General features: G+C 42.5%; 1 protein-coding gene across 1 annotated transcript in view; it reads right to left on the reverse strand.

Annotated features, from left to right (window-relative positions):
• VWF (von Willebrand factor) overlaps positions 1–25,169 on the reverse strand; it is a 197,208-nt gene that overhangs the window by 70,517 nt on the left and 101,522 nt on the right. The window contains exons 23-31 of the mRNA XM_070946842.1: positions 24,784–24,924; positions 21,682–21,801; positions 19,192–19,348; positions 18,052–18,210; positions 13,870–14,005; positions 11,090–12,438; positions 10,104–10,223; positions 1,316–1,459; positions 456–599 (exon numbers count right to left, since the gene is read on the reverse strand). Coding sequence (XP_070802943.1) covers positions 456–599; positions 1,316–1,459; positions 10,104–10,223; positions 11,090–12,438; positions 13,870–14,005; positions 18,052–18,210; positions 19,192–19,348; positions 21,682–21,801; positions 24,784–24,924 — 2,470 coding nt within the window. The remainder of the gene's footprint in view (positions 1–455; positions 600–1,315; positions 1,460–10,103; positions 10,224–11,089; positions 12,439–13,869; positions 14,006–18,051; positions 18,211–19,191; positions 19,349–21,681; positions 21,802–24,783; positions 24,925–25,169) is intronic.

Raw genomic sequence — 25,169 nt, forward strand, 5'->3', positions numbered from 1 at the left:
TGACCGTTTTTCCACACTTATGACCTTTGCAGCATCCGCACTGTTATGTGATCAAAATTCAGGCGCTTGGGAACTGTCTCGTATTTATGACGATCGCAGTGTCCCGGGGTCATGTGATCTCCTTTTGTGACTTTCTGACAAGAAAAGTCAACGGGAGAAGCCTGATCCACTTAACAACCATGTTACTAACTTAAAAGACTGTGGCCCAAAAGGTCATAAAATGGGACAAAATTCACTTAACCACTGTCTCGCTTAGCAAACAGAAATTTTGGATTCAGTTATGGTCGTAAGTCAAGGACTACCTGTATGGAATTCTGGGATATCAAACCATCTATAAAGCAGGGCAAATATACTTCAGTAACAAAACAACAAGGGCATTTAATATCCCACAAGCTAGAAGTATGTTTCCAAAATATCTTTGCACTATATAAGTAATGGTAAAATAACAAATTTACTATTGGCTCTTGCGGAATACACAGCAGCTTCCACAGCATCTTTTGAGGTGCCTGCCACAATAACCACGGCCGTTTTGGATGCATTGGGTCGTCCTCCGTTGGCTTTGGAAATGGCATGCTGGACCACGAAGTCTATTGCTTCCCCTGAAAATAATACAGAACAAGCATAGTTTATGAGCCGAGTAAAGAACAAGAACAGATCAAGAAAATAGATGAGACGAGACGAGACAAGATGAGACTAGACTAGACTAGGGAATGGAATGAGAAAAGAACAGAACAGAACAGAACAGAACAGAACAGAACAGAACAGAACAGAACAGAACAGAACAATAATAGGATAGGGTAGGGTAGGGTAGGGTAGGTTAGGGTAGGGTAGGGTAGGGTAGGGTAGGGTAGAGTAGAGTAGAACAGAACAGAACAGAACAGAACAGAACAGAACAGAACAGAAAATATGGAATGGAATAGAATAGAATGGAACGGAACAGAACGGAACAGAATGGAACAGAACAGAACAGAACAGAACAGAACAGAACAGAACAGAACAGAACAGAATACCCTGTTTTCCCCAAAATAAGACATTCCCTAATAAATCCAATTGGGTTTTTGAGCGCATGGCAATAAGGCCAAGCGCTTATTTCAGGGTTCAAAAAAATATAAGGCAGGGTCTTATTTTCAGGAAAACACGGTAGTTCTTTATTGGCCAAGTGTGATTGAACACACAAGGAATTTGTCTCCGGTGCAGAAGCTCTCAGTGTGCACACATACAACAACCAAGTGATAAGTAGTTCAATAAACTTTCTTAGAACAAGAAATCAAAGCAAAACTTTTGCCCTATCAAGGGAGACCAGAGAAGATGATACCTAGCTTGCTTGGGCCTTTCTCTCTTTGATGAATGGAGTCCACCTTTTTCAGGAGGTTTTCTTTTTCTTGGACTACGTTCCATGGAATTTCCAGAGAGTTCACTTTTCCATATTGAAGTACTGCAACTTGAGTTGAAGAATGACCTGGGGAGGAAGCCAAAAGTTTCAGGGATCAAGAAATTAAAAAGATTGGATTAAAACTTGCTGACGGCTACGAGACCTCAAAGTCAAAACAGAAGACACCTTTGTATATTGGTTGACATGAAATGCATATTCATGCTGATTATCATTTTTGGTCACTTGACCCCAGCAATCTCAGATTATACTTTTAGATGAGTTTTATATTTAAAAAAATTGCTTTCACTGCAGTATAATATTCTTGAGAATATTTTGTGCTACTTGTGTATCACAGAACAGAAGCACAGCGCCACCTGAAGTTGGGAAAGGATTTTGCCCACCCAAAAAAACCCCAAACAGGAATAGCACTGGAGATGGTATAACTGGTTGGAGAAACAATCCAAAATTAATGTATAAATGTATAAACATAAGAGAAGATATTATAGAGGAACAAAATAGTTATTGTGTAATAGATAGGTATAAACTGTAGTGAATATAGAAATTAGTAAGTAATACATAAAATGTATGTGTATATAGTTGTTTATAGATATTATCAAAGATGCTGGTATCGGAAAGCTGTAAAAATGTAACAAGGATATTAAAGATGTAAATGTGGAATAAAAATTATTAAAAAAAAAAAAGGAATAGCACTGGAGAAAGAACAGAGTAAATAATAACAGAGTGTTCAAGATTTTGTACTCCCGACACAACACAAGTGATATAACCAAGTTCCTTGGTGGATTATAGATGATCCTAACTTTCTTATGCATCTGAAACGATACCTAAAGGAGACGTTCATCTGGTTAGAATAGAATAACAGAGTCGGAAGGGACCTTGGAGGTCTTCTAGTCCAACCCCCTGCTTAGGCAGGAAACCCAACATCACTTCAGACAAATGGTTGTCCAATCTCTTCTTAAAAACTTCCAGTGTTGGAGCATTGACAACTTCTGGAGGCAAGTTGTTCCTCTGATCAATTGTCCTCACTGTCAGGAAATTTCTCCTTAGTTCTAGGTTGCTTCTCTCCTTGAATAGTTTCCACCCATTGCTTCTTGTCCTACCCTCAGGTGCTTTGGAGAATAGCTTGACTCCCTCTTCTATGTGGCAACCCCTGAGATATTGGAAGACTGCTATCATGTCTCCCCTGGTCCTTCTTTTCATTAAACTAGACATACCCAGTTCCTGCAACCGTTCTTCATATGCTTTAGCCTCCAGTCCCCTCATCATCTTTGTTGCTCTTCTCTGCACTCTTTCTACAGTCTCCACATCTTTTTTTGCATCGTGGCAACCAAAACTATATGCAGTATTCCAAGTGTGGCCTTACCAAGGCATCATAAAGTAGTATTAACACTTCACATGATCTTGATTCTATCCCTCTGTTTATGCAGCCTAGAAACTGTGGGGGTTTTTTGGCAGCTGCTGCAAAAATAAAAACGCTGAAACGTATTTCAAATTATTTTGTAATATCATACAGTCCTATTTTTGGAAGAAACTTGCAAAAGGGATTAAGGACTCAACTAAATCCAAAAGTAGAAATATGTGCCCACCATGTTATTGTCATTAGAATTAAGCAGTATTACGTAGTGTGAAGAAAGGAATTTTAAAAAACGGGAAGCCAAATGAATTAGACATAAAAAAAAGAACAGGAAACATAATTTACACCAACAGTGTTCTCTGTCTCTCTCCATATCTTTCTACTTTTGCAAAGCAAGATTTTTTTTCTATTCCATTTCTCCACCACTTCATGCACCACCTTGTTGTGGTCCGCCAGCAGCCTGCGGAACTGGCAGTGCAGTCGGACAGTGAGGAGGCTGGGGAGAAACGTGGGCCAGTCCTGGAGTCTGGGGAAGGCCCGGATGAGGGCTTTGTGTAGGAGGCAGAGATGGGGCCAAGACCATCTGGAAGCGATGCACGAACTCCGGAGCCTCCAGAGTCAGACAGCTGAGAGGCAGAGGAACAGGAGGAGCCTGTTCCTAGTGCATGCATGCGCAAAGCTGCCAGAAGGCAGAAACAGTTAAAACAAAAGGGACAACTCGGGAGTAAGGCCTGGAGATGATTGGCCCCTCCCATAAGGCTTAAAAAAGGAGCAAAGGCATGTGGGCACTTCGCAGGAAAGCAACATTGTTAATTCTGTTCCCAGTCAGCATCTCTGTTTGATTCTGGACTCAGTGTGACTTTGCCAAGTAGGTCTTTGGCAGCATGTCAAAGGAGATAAAGGTTGGTGATTATCCTGAAGGACTTTTTCTCCTGAAGGACTTTTTGCAACTAATTGGGACTCAGCTGTGAATGAAAATAATTCACAGCTGTTGCAATAAAAGAGGTTTTTGGGACTACTGGTGTGTTTTAATGACTCAGGAAGCCTAGGTCACAACACAGCTTCTATCATCTTCTCTCATTTCTTACCATCTCATCAACTCTACGGAGCCATAACTTTCCCCATCTTTCCCCTTCCTTTTGACCTATTCGCTCTTCCTTCATATATCGGTTTTCTCATTTTGTCCTCATTCATTCCCTCGGCATAACTAAACCACCCCCAACGTACTTCTTTTCTTCTGTGGACATTCATTTGGTACCCAATTCTTACTGTTTTATCTTACACAACTCATCAGCATCCGGAATTTGTCCTGGCTGCAGAGAAGCAACAACATACAAAGAGAGGCTCAAATCATCAATATCTAGACAAAATCTTCTCTAGGGCCTACAACCAAGTTCATCAGAGACTAAAATCCAGGAAAAGCTTTCTTAGGTTGACAGAAGACTTTGAAGACTATTTGAAAGCAGGGAGAAACTATAGAAAGCTACAAAGAGCCAACACTGGCTGGAACCAACAGAGGAACTGGCACATGGGTCTTATGAAAGCTGGGAAGTATGGAAATCATATGAATAGACTATGCCCAAGTACTAGAAGATCCAGAGTGGTGGGATCCTTCTGGTTTAACAACCGGTTCAGTGATCGCGCACTTTGCTGCGCGCCCATGCTCAGTTCAACGAAAAATCACCTTCCGCGTTAGTGCTAGGGAATTAAAACAGCTGAGGCACAACAATGTGCTCTGTTGGCTAATCAGTTGTGAAGATAAAGGTAAGTAAAGCGCAGGGGCGGACGGACTGGTTCGCTCCCAGCTGGAGCTACCGGTTCTCCCGAACCGGTCTGAACCGATAGAATCCCACCCCTGAGAGACACTCTGAAGAAATGGGGCATGCAGACAACAACACCTATGTATACCTGTCCTTTGTGCCCCAATCAGTGTAGACATGAGGGCCTTATGGCAGCACAACAGAATGCAATTATTGTTAATGCTAACATTCCCTAAAATATATATACTGCTCAAAAAAAATAAAGGGAACACAAGCAGAAGACATCTGAGATCTGAATGAATGAAATAGCCTTATTAAATACTTTGTTCTTTACATACAGTAGTTTATACACTGCTCAAACAACTTAAGGGCACACAAAACTCCTGTATGTAACGAACAAAGTATTTAATAAGGCTAGTTCATTCATTCAGATCTCGGATGTCTTCTGCTTGTGTTCTCTTTATTTTTTTGAGCAGTGTATATTTGGCCAACAATACAGAATAGTTATCTGCTTATAAAAGTACACATATATTCACATCCCCAAGCTTCCTCTGGTGTCATACTACAAGCATTCCTTACAGATTTGACCATAAATACTTTTAAACATACAAAGGGCATCTCGCTCCCTGTTGAAACATTCGCTAAGCATTCCGTTTAATTTTTATGCATGCTGTTTCCTGCATCGTATCCCACTCAGCAACCAACTTTACAATATTTGCATAAAAGAGCTGCCCATAACCGAAGCTCACAATCGCACACACAAAATCAACAAAGCTGCAGCCCACTTTGTTTCTCAGTGACCTGGGGGAAGAGCTAAAACGTGATTCTCACACCCTCTGCCTGCCACAAATCTGCCATGCTCTTCCCAATCGTGGCTCAGTGTCGCTTCTAATAGCCAATCCCATACTGTCCCTTAAAATTCTGACAGATAGAAATAGCACTTATTTACCGCTTCACAGTCCTTGACAGTCCTCTCTAAGCGGTTTACAGAGTCGGCCTATTCCGCCCAACAATCTGGGTCCTCATTTTACCCACCTCGGAAGGATGGAAGGCTGAGTCAACCTTGAGCCTGGTGAGATTTGAACTGCTGAATTGCAGCTAGCAGTCAGCTGAAGTAGCCTGCAGTGCTATACTCTAACCACTGCGCCACCTGGGCTCTTTATTCAGATGCAGTCTTTATTCATACATTCAACTAGTTACATAGCTACTCCCTAAGCAAACCATGGCTATATTTTAATATATTTCTCCTGTTCTTGCCATCAATACCAGCATCAGCCTCACAGTTTTTTCAACGTTCGCAAGGCGTTTATGACTTCATCCTTTTTTTCTTTCTTTGATATTAAAATTAACACGTGTTTCAATGCCACCCTTTAGCATTTCATTAACATTTACCACGCAAGGATCTAAAATACTCCTGCATTGCCTCATTTCAATTTTGTGCTAAAAACATTTCATCATTTTGATCCATGCTTCCATCTGAAACAATGAAGGGCTCATTGTTTAGTCCTTTTCCAAACATTCTTTTTTAATTTCCACCCAAATCAATTTGCATATTTTTTTTTTCCTGCCTCTTGGAATTTAACTGTTCTCTGTGCTCTTTGACTATAGTCTTTGCCATTGCAGTATTAATGTAAGAGATGACTTGGCTGAGCTCAAGGGAAGAGTCAAGCGTATCATCAGTCTCGAGTCTCTTCGTACCTGTAAGAGAACTAAATCCAGCCTTCCTTGAATTCTGCTGACTCTTATTTACCGCCAAGTTGCTTGACTGTTAGTAGTTCAGATTCTTTAGAGAGCTAGCATGGAATAAACTTCTACTCATTTGAACAACTCCGGTTCCTGATATCTTGCATCTGACATTTATTATTCTTTGCTTAAAAGCTCCCTTTTTATAACCCTATAATCCTTAATTCGGGCTAGAATTGGGCAACTGGATGGAGCTGAGCATTTACTGCCTGGATGCCCTTCCTGACGCCTATGCGAAGTTCACAGCATTTTTTTTTCTTTGCGCTCTAAGAGAGAAATATCTACCTCTACCTAGGATTGAACTTTCAACCTTCTGAGTGGGAGGGGAACGTCTTCACCACTAGGCCACCGTGTCGCTCATTTATTATTCTTTATCTACACAGCAAACAGTATATTTTTTTCTCACTTTTTTTTGCAACCACACTTCCATCTGTGCATTTTCCATCTCATCCACAGTCTCTTTCACTTCATCATTCCACCAAGCAAAAGAAAAGACAAACAATTAGAAAAGCAGGACAAAGCCATCAGCAGGATTGCAACTGATAACCTGTGGTTGCATGGCACCAAAAGCACAGTGAAAAAGAGAGCCTGATTACCAGGTGCCACTTCTACTATTGTCTTCTGTGTTTCTCCCTACTCTACTTCCTCAAGTACTTGGACCAACGCAATGAACAGAACTTGCAAAGGTCATGCTGCTCCCAGATGGCTGGGCTTCTAAGAAGGAATCTATGTTCCAGTTTTGAGAATATGCCTGGAGTCCAGAACATTTCCCAGACAACTGAAACTGTCTTGCCAAATGGGCACATCTAGTCATCCGTGTGATCAAAAGCAGGATCTAGCTTTCTGAAGGCCCTGATTAACAAGAAAACCAGCTTGGTTTTGAGGTTCTAACAGATTAACAGATTCACAGAGTTGGAAGGGACCTTGTAGGTCATCTGTTCCAACCCCTTGTGCAAGCAAGAGACCCTACACCATTTCTGACAAATGGCAATCCAATCTCTTCTTGAAAGTTTCCAGTGATGAAGCTCCCACAACTTCTGAAGGCAACTTCTGTTCCATTGGTTGATTGCTGTCATGGTCAGAATTTTTTTTCCTTATTTCCAGGTTGAATCTTTCCTTGTTCAGTTTCTATCCATTATTCCTTGTCTGGCCTTCAGCTGCCTTGGAAAATAGGTTGACCCCTTCCTCTCTGTGGCAGCCCCTCAAATATTGGAAGACTGCTATCATGTCTCCCCTGGTCCTTCTCTTCACTAGACTAGCCATGCCCAGTTCCTGCAACCGTTCTTCATATGTTTTAGCCTCCAGTCCCTTCATCAACATGGTTGCTCTTCTCTGCACTTTTTCTAGCATCTCAACATCTTTTTTATAGTGTGGTGACCAAAACTGGATGCAGCATTCTAGGTGTGGTCTTACTAAGGCTTTATACAGTGGTATTAGGACCTCACCTGATCTTGATTGTATCCCTCTGTTAATGAACTTTAGGATTGCGTTGGCTTTTTTGGCTGCTGCCGAACACTGTTGGCTCAAAGATACTTTTGAGGATTTCAAAAATCTGAACCAATCCGGATCAATTTGGATTCTTGGTAAGTCTAAGCATGCTTGATTCATATTAGTGATTGAACCAGACTTTAAAGTAGTATCTGCCTTCCCCACTGTCTTTCAGTAAAGAATACACTGTATTTTTCGGAGTATAAGACGCACCTTTTTACCCCTCTAAAAGGGGGTGAAAATTTAGGTGCATCTTATACACCGAATGTAGCCCCGCTCTCACAATGGCCCCCCACCCTTTGGCCTCTGCCTTGCAGCAGTTACCTCCTTGCAGGAAGCAGCAAGAAGAAACAGCTTGTTTCAGCTTCAGCACAGCGTAATTAGCACAAGTTGATTAATTGTCTGTTGGATCGGCCTCCTGACTCTCAACTGTTTTGCTCTCAGCTGTTTTGCGTGGGCCTCTGCTGCTTGCTGCAAGGAGGTAAATTGCTGGGAGTAGATTTTTTTTTTCTTGTCCTAATCAAGCTATGCTGAAAACGAAAGTGAAAGTAAAGCAGGCTATTTGCTGTTTGTTGCAATGAGGCAAAATTGCTGGGAGGCAGAGGCAGATTTCTTTTTCTTGTTTTCCTCACCAAAAAAGGTAGATGCGTCTTATAGTCCGGTGCATCTTATACGCCGAAAAATACGGTAGATTTCTTTACACTTGCTCAGCTGTCTTCTGACGGTACAAATCCTTGACTTCCTCTATTAATTTAAGGATTGCATGATGTGTATGATGCAATGAATATCAAATGACCTTGCCTTTGGTTGTTTTTACTGTTTTTTCCCCATTCCCTACTCTGGAGACACATATTTTTCTTTAAAAAAAAGAAGAAGTTGTACCTTTCTATTTGTTAATCAACAAAAAGCTTTCTGTGGTAGCAGCTTGAAGATTAACAAATTAATACCTGCCGAAATTGGTTCACTTTCCAAAAGCTTTTAACGTTAGCAAATAAATTATCCTTCCATGTGTCAGAAGTTGTTTCTGGGTTTTGTTTCATCAAAATAAGACAGCTACACAACTGAGATTTGTGGCTAATCCAAGTGACCCAAAGAATCAATGCAAAAATATCTGTTCTCTGTTTTGGCACTTCATCAGAGTACCAAATAAGGAAGACGTAACTTTCAGTTCCAAGGAACTGTCATATCCCTTGGCACAGAAATAATCTTTGCATGAGGAAGGCTGCAAGAACCAAAAGTGACTCTGAAGAGCAAGGCTCTTGCAATAGCGAAATGATAGCATTTACACTTCTATACCGCTTCATAAAAAGGGGACGTGGTGGCTCAGCGGCTAAGACACTGGGCTTGTTGATTAAAAGGTTGGCAGTTCAGCGGTTCGAATCCCTACTGCCGCATAATGAGGTGAGCTCCCGTGACTTGTCCCAGCTTCTGCCAACCTAGCAGTTTGAAACCACTTAAAAATTGCAAGTAGAGAAATAGGGACCACCTTTGGTGGGAAGGTAACAGTGTTCTGTGTGCCTTTGGCGTTTAGTCATGCCGGCCACATGACCACAGAGACGTCTTCGGACAGCGCTGGCTCTTTGGCTTTGAAACGGAGATGAGCAACGCCCCCTAGAGTCAGGAACGACTAGTACTTTTGTGCGAGGGGAAACTTTACGTTACCGCTTCATAATGATTTACAGCAGGGATGTCAAACTCGATTTCATTGAGGGCCGCATCAGGGTTGTGCTTTACCTTGGGGGGGGGGGGCATGTGGAGGGGGCATGGACATGGTGGGTTTAGCAAGCTCAACGTCACTCATGTCAGGTGTGCCTGAGCGCTTTGCCAGTGAAGATGGGTTCCCGAGCTCTGTTTTCGGCTGCGACGGCCTCCTGCAACCCTCTGCCAGTGGAAACGGAGCTCGGGAGGGCCGTCTGCAGCCCTCCCAAACTCCATTTTCACTGGATAGAGGCACCATGGGCTGATCCTTCGCTGTTTCCAGGGTGGTCCCACAGGCCAGATCTAAGCACCCCGGGCCTTGAGTTTGACGCTCCTGATTTACAGCATTCTCTGGTTGGTTTACAGAGTCAGCATATTGCCCCCAACAATCTGGGTCCTCATTTTGCTGACCTCAGAAGGATGGAAGGCTGAGTCAATGCTGAACTGGTCAGGATCGAACTCCTGACTGTGGGCAGAGTTAGCCTGCAATACTGCATTCTAAACACTGAGCCACCAGGGCTCTTGAGATGAGGTAGATTCCTGCGCTAATGTTTACAATGGTTCACAAAGATAGATCAAAATTCCTTTTAAGAAGAGTTTACTTCAAAGCCTTCTTCATGTAGACCACAAATTCAGAACATCCTGAAGCCTAAAATGAAGTGATACTCACCTACGTCAGCGTGTTCAATAAATGTTTTCACAAAACGTTTCATTTCCTCGAACTGAGCTTCTTCAACTTCTGAAGTTCCATCCAGAAGAAATATCACATCCATTGGCTTGGTGCAAGTTTCTGAGGAGAGTTTTAAATCTTTTCATTATCAAGGTTTCTAGACTAGACAACTGGCAAACAGCATAACTTCATAAAAATAACACAAGAGAACAAATAGAAACTTGGGGAAATTAAATAATTAATTATTATTTCTCTTCAGAAACTAAATAACAATTTCTGAGGAGAGTTTTAAATCTTTTCATTATCAAGGTTTCTAGACTAGACAACTGGCAAACAGCATAACTTCATAAAAATAACACAAGAGAACAAATAGAAGCTTGGAGAAATAATAATTTCTGAGGAGAAATTATTATTTCTCCTCAGAAATCAAATAATAATTTCTGAGGAGAGTTTTAAATCCTTTCATTATCAAGGTTTGTAGACTAAACCAGTGGTGGGTTGCCCCCGGTTCGCACCGGTTCTATAGAACCGGTAGTAAAACCGGCGGGAGGCTCCGCCCACCGACGCCGACGTCATCAAAACACTTCTGCGCATGCGCAGAAGAGAGCGCGCACGCAAGCAGCCCCACTGCGAACCGGTAGTAAAGGTAAGTAGAACCCACCCCTGGACTAGACAACTGGCAAACAGCATAACTTCATAAAAATAATACAAGGGAACAAATAGAAACTTGGGGAAACAATAGTTTTTAAAAAGTCATCAGAAAGAGGGCTAACGACCAGATGACTGCAAGGAATATAAATCCTTCCATTCCCTACTGTTCAGTCAGAACTGAAGAAGCTTCTTGGATAAGAAGTGAAACATCTTCAAAGAAAAAAAAAACAAAGGAAGTCTAGTTGTCTCTTGAAAAAGAACCTTCGGGACAGCCATTTTAGCTTCTATTCTCGAGTTTAATTAAAAACAACAACAACAAATGAAACAGACATTACCTTTCTTTGAGCAGCAAGTTTTGAATACCAGGTCAGGCCCTTCTTCAATAAGGTTGTTAAAGCCTTCTATGATTATAGGAGCCTGTGGCTGGCTTAATTCTTGGAGTTCCTGGATGTCTGCATTAGGCCTTATGCCAATAGGAATCACATGGACGTCCGTGGATGGGCGAGTGATGGTATCTGTGGCAGGATTTGCAGTGACCATGTAAACCAAGTGTGGGACTTGCTCTGTTCTTCTGTTGGTGATAAACGACTGTTCGGAGACATAGTTGAGAGCCTGTCCAGTGTTGGTCGCATTTCCTCCCTGGAATTTCATCTCCCGCACCTTTTTAATCAGGAATTCCTTGGATTGACGGTCCCTGAAAGAATGCTCCACGGTGATGGTGAAGGAATACTGGAGGATGCTAATCTGAACGGTTTCTTCGCCCACTTCCAACTCCTGGATGGTACGGATGAGAAACTCTTTGATGGTGTCAAAATTGCTCTTGCCGACTTTGCTGGAGCCTTCAATTAAGAAGACAATGTCAAGGATCTTTTCGATGGAAATAGTGGTCTTCGTAGAAAATATGTCTGGAAGGTGAGTCTTTGCTTCCACACTGGGGAGAGTCGGAATTGGGCGTTGGGTGGAAAGAACCTCACTGACATCAGGTACAAGGCCACAAAAGTAATCAATGATTTCATCCTTACGTTGCCTCAACTCAAGGACGTTGTTCATTAGGAAAGCTCTGTTTTCTGGCGATTGCTGTTCGATTAGTCGAATTTGTTCAGTGCTTGCATGAGGCCCAAGGCCGATGGGTATCACAATAATTTTTTTTCTTTTCAGAAGCGGGAAGATCCCCTGAATTCTCTTGGGGTCCTTGCTTGCCATAAATAGCACAGCTATTTGGGCAGCGTTTGTCCGTGGCGCCTTGCCAAACACATGGAACACAACATATTTGAGAACCTCGGCTGCAGAGGCAACATCCCCGCCCGTGTATTTTATATTTTTCACAATCTTCCTCATTTTAGTTGACTTTTTAATATCCTTCAGGCCAAGGTAAATGTGCGAACCAGTGCGGTATTCCAGCACTGCCAAGCGGATCCTTTTTTGGGAGATGTGGAGTTTTTCCATCATGCTAATTATGAAATTTTTCAACTCGTCAAAATCACTCTCGGAAAGCTTATTGGAACCATCCATTAAGATGGCCAGGTCCATCATTTTGCTACAGGAATATTCACGCGGCACTTCTTCTTCCTCTTCTTCCTCCTCTTCTTCTTCCTCTTCTTCATTTGGGCTAGCAGTGGTCAAGGATTTGCCAATCTCTTCTGGATTACACAGGCGGCATGTCAGGTTTCGTAGTTCACAATGGCTAACCAAGTAGGAAAAACAAACAGTTAAAACTCCATTTTCAACTTCTGTTTTCAACTTTGTTGCAAGATTAAATGTAAGAGATGACCAGCCTGAGCCTGAGGGAGGAGTCAAACGTGTCATTAGTCTCGAGTTCCTTTGAGCCCACAAAAGATCACCTTGAATTCCATTGACTCTTATCTACCACCAATTTACTTTGACTTTCAGTAGCTCAGATTCTTGTAGAGAGCATTAGCATACAATAAACCTATATTCATTTGAACTGCTGGACTCCTGATTTCCTGTGCTTGACTTTAAATCTTTTTTTTTTAAATGTTTTTTTGCATTTCAATAATTCTAACACTTTTAGAGTTAGGAGTCCCTGTGGATTTTACACCGCTAGTTGTTCCTTATTCTAGGTCTCATCTCCATTTCAAGACCTTTGAGCCAGTGCTGTCCAAAGACATTTTCACCGTCATGTGTCTAGCATGACGTCATGGAGCACTGTTACCTCCACACTGAAGTGCTACCTATTTATCTACTTGCATTTGCATGCTTTTGAATTTCTAGGTTGGCAGGAGCTGAGGATGGGAACTCACCCCATTCCATGCCACCTGGGTCTCGAATCTCGATCCTGGGCTGCCGGCTCTCTAGCCAACAATCTCAGTTTCTTAACCATTGAGCCACTGCACTGCCCCTTTAGAATAAAGACAATTCTGATAATCAATATAGTTTTTCAAGGCTTTGAAAAGTGTGCTTCCAAATTATGGGTCAGTATTTGAAACCAGCAAACGGCTGGATGTTTTTCATTCCATACAACAAAATTGATCAATCTGAAGGTAATAATTTGAATTCTTTATTGGAGAGTTGGATAAGAGAGATGGAGAAAAAAAACCCCATTAATATGTAATGCTTAAGAGAGAAAAGGGAGGCTCAAATAAGCATCCCACAACCAGCCTCCCAAAGTATTTTTTTTTAGAAAGATCCTGAGAATTGTGTTCTCCTGAGAGAAGAATTATTGAAATGATTGAACTTCTATCTATAAATAGAAGCCAATCATATTCTATTTATAAATTAATAACAGTGGCTTGACTTAGTTATTTTTTTTTAAAAAAATCCCTATTCATGGAAAAAGAGAGTATTTAATTTAAAAATAAACTATGTTTTAAAAATCGGAAAACTTTCTACCCTCAAAAAATGTTAATTGTTCTGGTCTGGGCCAGTGCAACCACACAGCATTTGCTCTGGTTTTGTGAAGTGTGATTAACAATCCTCCAGGATCCCTTAAGACTGACACAACTGATCCATTTAGAAAACATTGCCAAAATCCTCACCCATATACTTTTGCTAAAACTGAGAGCTATGGAAGACACATGCCATATAATATACATTTCTTCTCTGCCCTAATTCAACCTATCCCCTCTCTTAAATTCCACAAAGTTCTCTGTTTTACCAGGATCGGCAGAGCTGAGGATTCTCCGAGTTCAAAACGATCTTTTTCCCGTGAGAAATCCTGCCTCCTTCTACTTCGCACACCGGACATTCTTCAAGTTTGATACAAGACTCAGAAAGCTCATCAAGAATTTTTCCTGTTTTACAAAAGTGTTGGAGAAGAATGAGTTTAATTTCTTTATTTTTTTTTTAAAAAATGCAACAATAGATCCTGACATTTTAAACATTTAGCCTCTCCCTTGGAAACTTAATAAGAACTCCAAAGTTTGCAAGATTGTCAACCATCAGCAAAGGTTGATGCTCTTCCACGGATTATGTTATCTCGTTTGGGTGAACGAAACATCTGCAAGAAAACAACCAAGCTCAGAGAGCACCAAAGACAGCAAGGAGAGGTTCTCCTTTAAAACTGCCAGGCACATCTCCTAAATATCATGTTTCCCTGAAAACAAGACCGGGTCTTGTTTTCTTTTGGGCCCCGAAATAAGCACTAGGGCTTATTTTCGGACGATGTCTTTTTTTTTCCATGTACAGAGGCTTCTGCTTGCTCGCAGAGGGGCAGGAGATCGAGCAACACACTGGTACCGCAGCCACGAGATGAGGTGGGGGGGTGGAGCTACCCCATGCGCCCCACATTGGCTGTGGTGGCCCGACAGCGGCCAGCAGAGCTGGCAGCAGAGTTGAACAGTGAGGAGGTTGTGGAGCAACTTGGGCCAGTGCTAGAGGCTGGGGAAATCTTGGACGAGGGCTCTGCGTTGCAGGCAGAGTGGGAGGTAGACAGCAGTGAGGCAGAGAAACAGCTGGAGCCCGTTCCCAGTGTGTGCACGCACAGAGCTGCCAGAAGACAAGAACAACTCAGAAAGCAGGGGTGACTCGGGAGTAAAGCCACACTTTGGAGGTGATTGGCCCCTCCCATAGGAAATAAAAGAGGAGCGAACTGGGAGTGGCCTTTCGCAGGAAACAATTCGTTCGTTCCATGACTCTGAAAAACTCTGTGCCAGGTTTTGCTTTGTACTGCGGTTGGAAACAAATTATGTGGCAGCTTGCCAAAGGAGATAAGGTGTGTTGAGAAATATTCCTTTAAAAAACTGTTTGGACAAAACTTGCTGACTGTGAATGAACGTAATTCACAGTCATGTAAATAAAAGAGGTTTTGCCGGGATCTATTCCTGCCTCCTGCTTTTTAAGGGAGCGTAGGTCAGAACACCTTACCGCAGGGCTCCTGTGACTTACCGCAGGGCTCCTGCAGCCAGGCCATCCATGCCCTGACACCTGCCTCGTGGCCACGGCACCAACACACCGCACGGCCTCCTGCTCTGTTGCGGCCGCGAGCAAGTAGAAGCAGTGGGCTGGCGGCCACATGGGCTCCTGCTGCATATGGCTTCCACTTCTGCCACTGCGAGGCCGTTGTCAGGGTGTGAATGGCCTGGGTGCAGTGGCCCTGAGGTAAGCCACTGCAGGCCACATGGGGCAGCTCCACCACCACCCCACCTCACCTCGTGCCTGCACTACTGCAAGCAACCAGACAGAATAGACAGATGGCCAGCTGCACAGGCTCTTAAGTAGGGCTTATTTTGGGTGTAGGGCTTATATTACGCACACACGTAAAAAAATATGCAAGGTCTTATTTTTGAGATGGGTCTTATTTTTGGGGAAACAGGTTAATTAGCAATTCTAGTGGTGCCATCCATGTTTCAATTCTTCTAATCTTCAGCTGGTTCTGTGAGAATTTTTTTCAAGTTAGTTCCATAGCAACTTTACCTTCCCACTTCGAAATTGAATTGAGCTAAAGATCAGCAATTGAATCCAGCTGCCAAAAACACCCACTCTTCCCCCCTTCTATTTATTAACATCTGGATTGCAGGATCACTTCAGAAAGAGAAAAGGATATAGAATTGTTTTCCAATAAAGTACATACTAAAACAGACTGGAATATAGAGGCCCTTTTACCAAAAAAGTGAATCTATTCCTGTCTGATCAAAAATGATTAGAAGATGATACAAATTGTGATCAAATAGGTTCCTTTATGAAATACCCCTTTCATTTTAAATGGAAAATTAATTGGTTTCAAGTGATCCAATATTTGTAAACAACCCCAAATTTCTTTGGAACGTAGATATTTTGCTCTGGGGTTCTACTATCTACACAACAGGATTCTCCATTCAAAATACGACATAATAAGAATGGGCATCAAAACTCTGATGAATTTAATTTTACTAACTCAACTTTTTGGTATTTTGGTCTTTCAAGGTAAGGAGGCAGAAACCTGTTGATATTTCCTTTAGAAATTAATAGCTGACATCTGCACTATTCTCTCCTACTCACCCTGTCCACACACATATAGGCACAGATAATTTGTGAAGGTTTAATTTCTTTTTTAAAAAAAAGAATAGGTGGATGAAGAAGCCTTTTAAACCCATTTCTCTTGTTCCTGGATGTCTGTTTCTGAGTTAAATACAGAGAAAAGAATTGCATTTATTCTATTTTTTCAAAAGAAAGAGGAAAGTCTCTCTGATTTTATTTCTGCCAGAATACCAGAACTATCCATAATCTGAAATTCTATTCTATTCTATTCTATTCTATTCTATTCTATTCTATTCTATTCTATTCTATTCTATTCTATTCTATTCCATTCCATTCCATTCCATTCCATTCCATTCCATTCCATTTTTTCTATCCTATTCCATTCCATTCCATTCCATTCCATTCCATTCCATTCCATATTTTATATTCTATTCAGTTCCTTTCCATTCCATATTTTCTATTCTATTCTATTCTATTCTATTCTATTCTATTCTATTCCATTCCATTCCATTCCATTCCATTCCATTCCATTCCATTTTTTCTATCCTATTCCATTCCATTCTATATTTTATATCCTATTCCGTTCCTTTCCATTCCATATTTTCTATTCTATTCTATTCTATTCTGTTCTGTTCTGTTCTGTTCTGTTCTGTTCTGTTCTGTTCTGTTCCGTTCCGTTCCGTTCCGTTCCATCCCGTCCCGTCCCATCCCATCCCATCCCATCCCATCCCATCCCATCCCATCCCATCCCACTCCACTCCATTCTATTCTACTCTATTGTATTCTATCTTCCTCACTTTCAAGATCCTAAATCCTTTGCATGTATCATCAGAGTAAAACTTACAAGAGCCTCCTAAAGGAAGGTTAAGTAGCAGTATTATCTTTGGGGCTGCTCTTCTAGATGAAATCAACTTAGCTAACATGACTAGAGAGATGAGATGAAGGACTTCATGGGGTGGAGTTCAACCTTCTAACCACACAACCACATTTCCCAAATCTGAATTATCTTGCATCTCCAGTCAGTCATGACCAAATGTCATCACTGATCCAAGCATTGGGAAGTTGAAGGACAACAGGAAAACACATAACTTGCTTCTCCCTACTTCAAAAGAGAGAAAATAATCCTGTTATGTCATGTCCCTGTCGGAGCCTGAATCTGCGGAGGAAGGTGAGCTGGAATTGTAGCCAATAGAAATCGAGAGGGTGACTTTGTTGACTTGGGAGGAAAATGGGGAGGAGCAGTTGCAGTCAGGCCAGGGCCTTGCAGGATTGGGACGGCTTGTAGGCAGGGAGAAAGGGGGAGCAGGATGACCCAAGAGAGGCTAAGCAGTGAACATGAGAGACAGAGCTCAGGCGATGAGCAAGGACCACCCTCTCCTGATCCCCAAGCACGGAGAGTGGAGAGAAGGCGAGAACAGCGCAGACTGACCTGACTACTCAGAAGGAGAGTGTCCCACCCCTCTCCACAAGGCACACCTGGGGACTGAGACTTAAGGAGATACTGTGGGGAGGGGCATTTGTCAGGAACAAACATTGAATTCCTGGAGTGTTGTGTGCCGACGTTTGAACTTTCCTGCATTCCTTGCATTCTTTCTGGATTTCTTGCTTTGCAGCAATGGTGCTCACAGCATTGGGCTGGACTATTTGCAGCCAGAGGCTGCTTGAGGTGTGTGTGTGTGTATGTCATCACTTTGCTCTGGGGCTTGCCAGAAACATGGGAGTGTTTGGAGAAACATGGAGCAATAAAGGGGCGGTTTGAATGCCCAGCTGCCTGTGTAACCTCGGTGCCGTGCCCTGGGTCATCACATATTATTTAAGTAAGAGTGAAACTCCAAGTAAGATCTTTCTGACCAGGCATAACGCATGGAGTGGAGATGCTTACCTGAAGGACAGTGTGGATGGCATCCTTCAACACACTTCACGGGACATGCTATTGGATCCATGTGCTGGCATGTCCTTGGACAGGCAGGACCACAGCTGTTGTATCGCCATTCACATTGATATTCTTCCTCCACTTTGTTCATGCTTTCACAACTTTGTGCTACAATATACCAAATAAAAAACGATGAAATGCTTGTGCCAAGTAATCATTTCAATTTTTTTTAAAAAAGTGAACATCTATAGATGAGATGCTCCCTGAGCTTGTCTGTTTTCTTGCAGATGTTTCACTACCCAAACTAGGTAAAAACATCAGTGCTAGCATCATCACTAGCACTGATGATGCTACCTAGTTGGGTAATACAATGTCTGCCTAACCCTATATCATTTCAGACAAATGGTTGGCCAATCAACTTCTCTTTGGAAGTTCCAAAACTTCCAGTGTTGGAACATTCACAACTTCTGGAGGCAAGTTGTTCCACTGTTTTTTAACCAGTTAATTGTTCTAACTGTCAGGAAATTTCTCCTTAGTTCTGGATTGGATCTCTCCTTGATCGATTTCCATCCACGGTTTCTTATCTTGCCTCCTGGTGTTTTGGAAACCTGTCTTCTTTGTGGCAGCCCCTCAAATATTGGAAGTCTGCTATCATGTCACCCCCAGTCCTTCTTTTCACTAGATTAGATATACCCAGTTCCTGCAACCATTCTTATATCTTTTAGCCTCCAATCCCCTAATCATCTTTGAGCTCTTTTTTGCATTCTCTCCCTCCCTCTCTCCCTCTCTCCCTCTCTCCCTCCCTCTCTCCCTCTCTCCCTCCCTCTTCCTCTCCCTCTCTCCCTCTCTCCTTCGCTCTCTCCCTCTCTCTCTCACCCTCTCTCCCTCTCCCATCCTCTCTCCCTCCTTCGCTCTCTCCCTCCCTCTCCCCCTCTCTCCCTCTCTCTCCCCCTCTCCCTCTCTCTCTCCCTCTTTCCATCTGTGTGTGTGTGTGAGAGAGAGAGAGAGAGAGAGAGAGAGAAAGAGAAAGAGAAAGAGAAAGAGAAAGAGAAAGAGAAAGAGAAAGAGAAAGAGAAAGAGAAAGAGAAAGAGAAAGAGAAAGAGAAAGAGAGAAAGTAGATTAGTTCATATTCTCTCCCCAGCACTTACGGCATAGAGTAGGAGTCCTCCAATTGATCACAGCTCCTTTCTGGGCACAAGCATGGGCGTAAGCAGCAATGGCATCACAGAAACAGGCACAATCCCCAATGGACTCACAAACACAGGTGTCGTATGTGCAGATCTCCACATAAGGCTCAGGATCGACCTGTGACGGAAGTAATACAAGTCAAACCCTTACGATCTTGAGAAGATCTCCGCAGCTTCAAGGAACAAGGTGACCTGCATATAATGAGACTTGTCTTCACATCAAACTCTAAATTTTAGGAGGTCCCATAAACCAGCTCCTGCCAAAGGTGAACTCTTCTGGGCAAGAAACCCATCTCAAGGGCAGGTCAACCAGCTTCACAGCTGGGCAGAAGAAATTAGATCCTTCCACTACTTCATCTCAGATTGCCAAATTAGAAAGAAATGGGAGACCAAACAGTATCTGCTACCAGAACGAAAGGAGCACTTTGCAACACTAAGCATCAAACAGCTGAAGAAGCTTCTGGGATGAGAAGCAAAATGTCTTCAAAAGAAAAAACAAGAAAGTCCAGTTGCCTCCTGAAAAAGCATCTTTAAGACATCAAACACTAAGCACCTGCAGGATCCAAATCTGTATTGGTCACCGGGACCAGAAATTTAGTTTTTTGAGCTTTCGGACTCATGATGGAGCCCATCCTTAGGGAACTTGTCATGGATTTGTCTTACTTAACATTGTTATCGAGTTATAAAATATCGTAAAATACAAAAGTTAATAGAAAAGCAGTGGGGGGAGGGGGGAAGGAGAAGTGAGGAAGGATAAGAAAGAAAAAAAAAAAGAAACATTGACTTCTGAATCTGTTGCAGTAAAATAAGGCATCAACATCAAATCACAGCTTTTTGCTTTTTCATAATAGTATTAACAAGCCATTTCTATAAAGATCTATCAGTCTATTCGGTAAAACCCAAAGTCAGAGTTTCATTCTTTTCCACATCAAGCATGAAGTTCAGAAGTGGTTTCCACATGGAAACAAAAGTACTTATGTTCTTTTCTTTAATCAAAGTGGTCAATTTTGCCATTTCTGCCAACTCCATCAACTTCTGCAACCATTCCATCCTTAGTAGGAATCGAAGTGTCCTTCCATTTTTGCGCATACAATAGTCTTGCTGTTGTCAACATATGTGTTGTGATCCAGGCCCAAATAGGTATTATCAGACGCAATCAGTTTGAAAACAAACAGACTTTATTAGAATAGCTGAGAATTAACTCATTCTCAGCATAGTCCAAACTAATTCAAAACAAATTCTTCATAACACAATTCTTCAGCCTTATCACCAACCTTGGTCTAATTAGGCAACCTGCAAAAGGTTTTTCTTGGCAAAAGTTCAGAAGCAGAAGATACCAACAAGAAATAAATGCAGCAAGACAAGAAACAAATCTATCAATGTTGTTTTCTGACAAAAGAGCCGAAGAGCCGTTGCTGGTCTTTTAAGGCTCACGGGAGGGGCCAATCATCTCTTGGCCTTACTCCTGAGTTGTCCTTTTTGCTTTAGCTGCTCTTGCCTTCTGGCAGCTCTTCTCATGAGTGCACTAGGAACAGGCTCCTCCTGTTCCTCTGCCTCTCTGATGTCAGCCTCTGGAGGCTCTGGAGTCCGCACATGACTCCCAGATGGCCGTGGCCCCATCTCTGCCTCCGACGCAGAGCCCTCGTCTGGGCCTTCCCCAGCCTCCAGGACTGGCCCATGTTCTTCCTCAGCCTCCTCACTGTCCGACTCCGCTGCCAGCTCCGCAGGCTGCCAACGGACCACAACAATATCTACTGTGTTTCCCCAAAAATAAGACCCTGTGTTATATTTTTTTGAACCCCGAAATAAGCGCTTGGCCTTATTTTTGGGGAGGTCTTATTATTTTGGGGTGCGTGGAGAAAGACGGGGCTCCTCTTGCCGTCTTACCTGGTTTCCAGCTCTGTCTCCCTAACCCTAACCAGAGGAAATGGCGGGGACCAGCTGCACATGCATTTAAATATTTTTGGGGAGGGCTTATTTTCGGGGGGGGATTATTTTAGCACATGCTCTCAAAAGCCCGCTTGGCCTTATTATCAGGGGATGTAAATACTGCCAAATAAATGTCTTATTTTTGGGAAAACACGATAATAACAGAGTTCCATTTTTTTTAATCCAATTCTTTTTCCATTAGGCCCAAAAGGAAAAGTTCTGGTTTCATTTTTATCTCCATTTTCAAAATTTTCTATATTAAGATATGAATCATACTCCAGTTTTTTTTTTTGCTTTATCGCATGTCCACTTGTCAGGATTTGTCAAGTCTGAACGCTTGGAAGACTGAACCCTTGATCCCGGTGACCGACTCAGATTGGATCCTACGACATTATCCTGGGACGGGTATATTCTCCTTTATTCGTACTAAGCATCGGGGTTAGTGATTAATTCAAGTGAGAAATGATTGTCCAGCCACGGGAACCAGAATGAGGGTTAATATCTGGATAAGAAATGGCTTACCAGCTTTTTGCATTCTTTGAAGACATCGCTATTCAAGATGCTGCACGACGTCTCCACCATCACCTGTTTTATGACGTTACCGTTGCACAGTGACGACGCCAAGTCCTGCCCTTGGGAAAGCTGCAAAAAAAGAGAAGAAATACATTATTACGCCAAGAAATGTGGCAGCTGTCAATTTAGCATCTTCATAGCAAAAAAAAAGGACTCAGTGGCTAAGACGCTGAGCTTGTCGATCAAAAGGTCGGCAGTTCAGCGGTTCGAATCCCTAGTGCCTCATAACAGGGTGACCTCCTGTTACTTGTCCCAGCTTCTGCCAACCTAGCAGTTCGAAAGCACGTAAAAAATGCAAGTAGAAAAATAGGGACCACCTTTGGTGGGAAGGTAACAGCATCCTGTGCGCCTTTGGTGTTTAGTCATGCTGGTCACATGACCACGGAGACGTCTTCGGACAGCGCTGGCTCTTCGGCTTTGAAACAGAGATGAGCACTGCCCTCTAGAGTAGGGAACGACTAGCACATATGTGTGAGGGGAACCTTTACCTTTACCTAGCAATGAGAGCTAAGAGTGGTGCGGTGGCCTAGAGGTGGAGCTGTCACTTCACAATCAGGAGGCTGTGAGTTTGATCCTAGGTTGAGGCAGATATTTCTCTCTCTGGGCACGTTGAGAATATATCTGCTGAATATAACTCCGCACTGGTGACAGGCAGGGCATCCGGCCAATAAACACTCAGCTCCGTTCTGTTGCCCAGTCTCCACCCCACAAGGGATTATAGGGTCATTTAAAAGGAGATGATGATAGCAGTAAAAACTAATCTCTTGGAAATCATGAACGTACATCTAAATATGTGGGAACACATGAAAAGATTGGGCAACTGACTCGTATTTATGACGGTTGTAGTGTCCTGGGGTCCCCTTTTGTGACCTTCTGACAAGCAAAGTCAGCAGGGAAGCCGGATTCACTTAACAACCGTGTAACTAACTTAACAACTGCAGCAATTCACTTAACAACGGCGGCAGGAAAGGTCGTAAAATGGGGCAAGACTCACTTAACAAATGTCTCGCTTAGCAACAGGAATTTTGAGCTCAGTTGTCGAGGACTACCTGTACTTGAAGCTGTTTTGATTCTGGCCTATCGCTATAGTCAGAAAAAATAATTATATTTCTTTTAGTGTCACCTGGTATCCCTTTTGCAATTTCATATATTTCTTTTCTTTTTTTTAAAAAAAAAATAATTTTGATTAAACATTTTTTCAAAAAACCAAAAAAGACTCTTTAAACAATAGTTTCTTTCCAACAGTTTCGCAACGGTTAAAAATTTCTTACTTATCCATTTTTTCTCCCTTATTTCAATGTATCCTTTATACATACAAGTCTAATATTGATTTATTTACATATATACATATAAATAACAGTGTACACAATTTCATTTCTACAAACTGCATTTTTTCTGTTTCCTCTTATTTGTTGTTACATTTCTACTCCTACATCTTCCTAATTTGATCTTTCCTTGCCTTTTATCTCTCTCATCTAGCCATTCGTACCATTTCTCCCACACTATACAATATTCTGTTTCCTCTTTTCATATATTTCATATATTTTCATATATTTCATATATGTCTGCAGTCTCTTCTGTAATTCCGTATAAATTATTTGATCTCAGAGGGAAAGTAAACAATATCTTCTCTTGCATTTTGAAGACGCTGTAGCTTGCATTTTGCCTTGGGTAAATAATCTAATTTAAGTTGCAAATGCTTTGATTTTCTCTGAATTTTCTGTCGCACCATAATTCTATACACTTGAAAACCATGATGGTGAGTAAAGTTTCCATTTCGCTTAACCCAAGATATTAGGATGATTATATTATTTTGTGTTTCTGAATAGTATAAAGATGACTTACTAACCCTTCAAGGAACAAAATCACTGTGGCTGATAGACTCTTCAGTGAAACCCAGATATGCTTATTTCTATTCTGGCCTGTAGTCTGGATAATTCTTTGTAGTCTAGTGTAGCCTTTCTCAACCTTGGCAATTTTAAGATGTATGGATCCAGGGGTGGAATTCAGAAATTTTAGCAACAGGTTCTCTGCCCTGTTGGTGTATGTATGTGGCCATGGTGGGCATGGCCTACTCGGCCTCCTGCACCAAGGGGAGGGGGGGGTTTGGTCCTCCCCAGACTCTGAAGGCTTTCCTTGAGCCTCCAGGAGGGCGAAAAGAGTCTCCCCTGGGCTCCGGGAGCCCTCTGGAGGCTGGAAACGGACCCATTTTCAGATTTCCAGTACTTCTGGTAGGCCCGTTTTTCGCCCTCCCCAGGCTCCAGAGGCTTTCCTCTAGCCATCTAGGAGAAGGCGGTCTCCTTCTTTATCATTAGCCATGTTAGAGTTGGAGGCTCTAAGATAATCTGCTGGTTTTCCTACCCTGACAATAAAACATTCTGAAACACAGACGTTTTCGGATTTCTGGTACTTCTGGTAGGCCTGTTTTTCACCCTCCCCAGGCTCCAGAGGCTTTCCTCGAGCCCCTGGGTGGGCAAAAATGGCCTTCCCCGGGCTCTAGAGGCCCTACGGAGGCTGGAAATGGGCCCATTTTTGGACCTCTGGTACTTCCGGTAGGCCCGTTTTTCACCCTCCCAGAGCCTCCGTGCATGCCCTGCACTTATCTGGCATCCAAAATGGGCTGCGTGGAGACTCCTAGGAGAGGCAGGGTAGGGTGGGTGGGGTCAGCCAGTCCTTGCAACTACCACTTCGGCAAACCAGATTAAAATTAACATCCGGTTCGCCCGAACTGGTCCGAACCGGGCTGAATCCCACCCCTGTTTGGAGCTCAGGAATTCTGAGAGTTGAAGTCCACATGTCTTAATGTTTCCCAAGATGGAGAAAGAGTGATTAACCTCCATTCCAAACCACACGGAAATTACTTTTCCAGATTATTTCTGGCCATCCAAAAGAAGACGGTCTCCTTCTTGATCATTAGCCATGTTAAGAGTTGGAGGCTCTAAAATAATCTGCTGGTTTTCCTACCCTGACAATAAAACATTCTGAAACACAGACAGACACCGCCGTCGTCAAAGGTGCAACACATTTTTTTTCTTTTTTTTTTACAAATACCTTTCTGACATCAGCACACTGTGAGTGAACTTTCCAAGAATTCCCAAAGTCACTCGGATCAACTTCAATCTGCTTCCGGCTGCTTCTCAGGTCGTTGTTTGGAACGCCATCAAAATTACCACACAAGCCACAGACTTTATCCTTTCAAGGAACAAGCCAAAGAAATGTGTCACCTTCTTTCTCCTTCAACAGGAAGACTATTAATTAATTAATATTAAGACTATTCATCGATGGGTAGCAGTGTTCCGATAGTTGAGGGGCTGCCACAAAGAAAAGGGAATCAAGCTATTCTCCAAAGCCCCTGAGGGCAGAACAAGAAGCAATGGGTGGAAACTAATCAAGGGAGAGATCCAACTTAGAACTAAGGAGAAATTTCCTGACCGTGA

The sequence above is a fragment of the Pituophis catenifer genome, unplaced genomic scaffold (genome assembly GCF_029215685.1).
Source record: "Pituophis catenifer annectens isolate HBS135680 unplaced genomic scaffold, rPitCat1.0.hap2 SCAF_7, whole genome shotgun sequence".
NCBI classification, from domain to species: Eukaryota; Metazoa; Chordata; class Lepidosauria; order Squamata; family Colubridae; genus Pituophis; species Pituophis catenifer.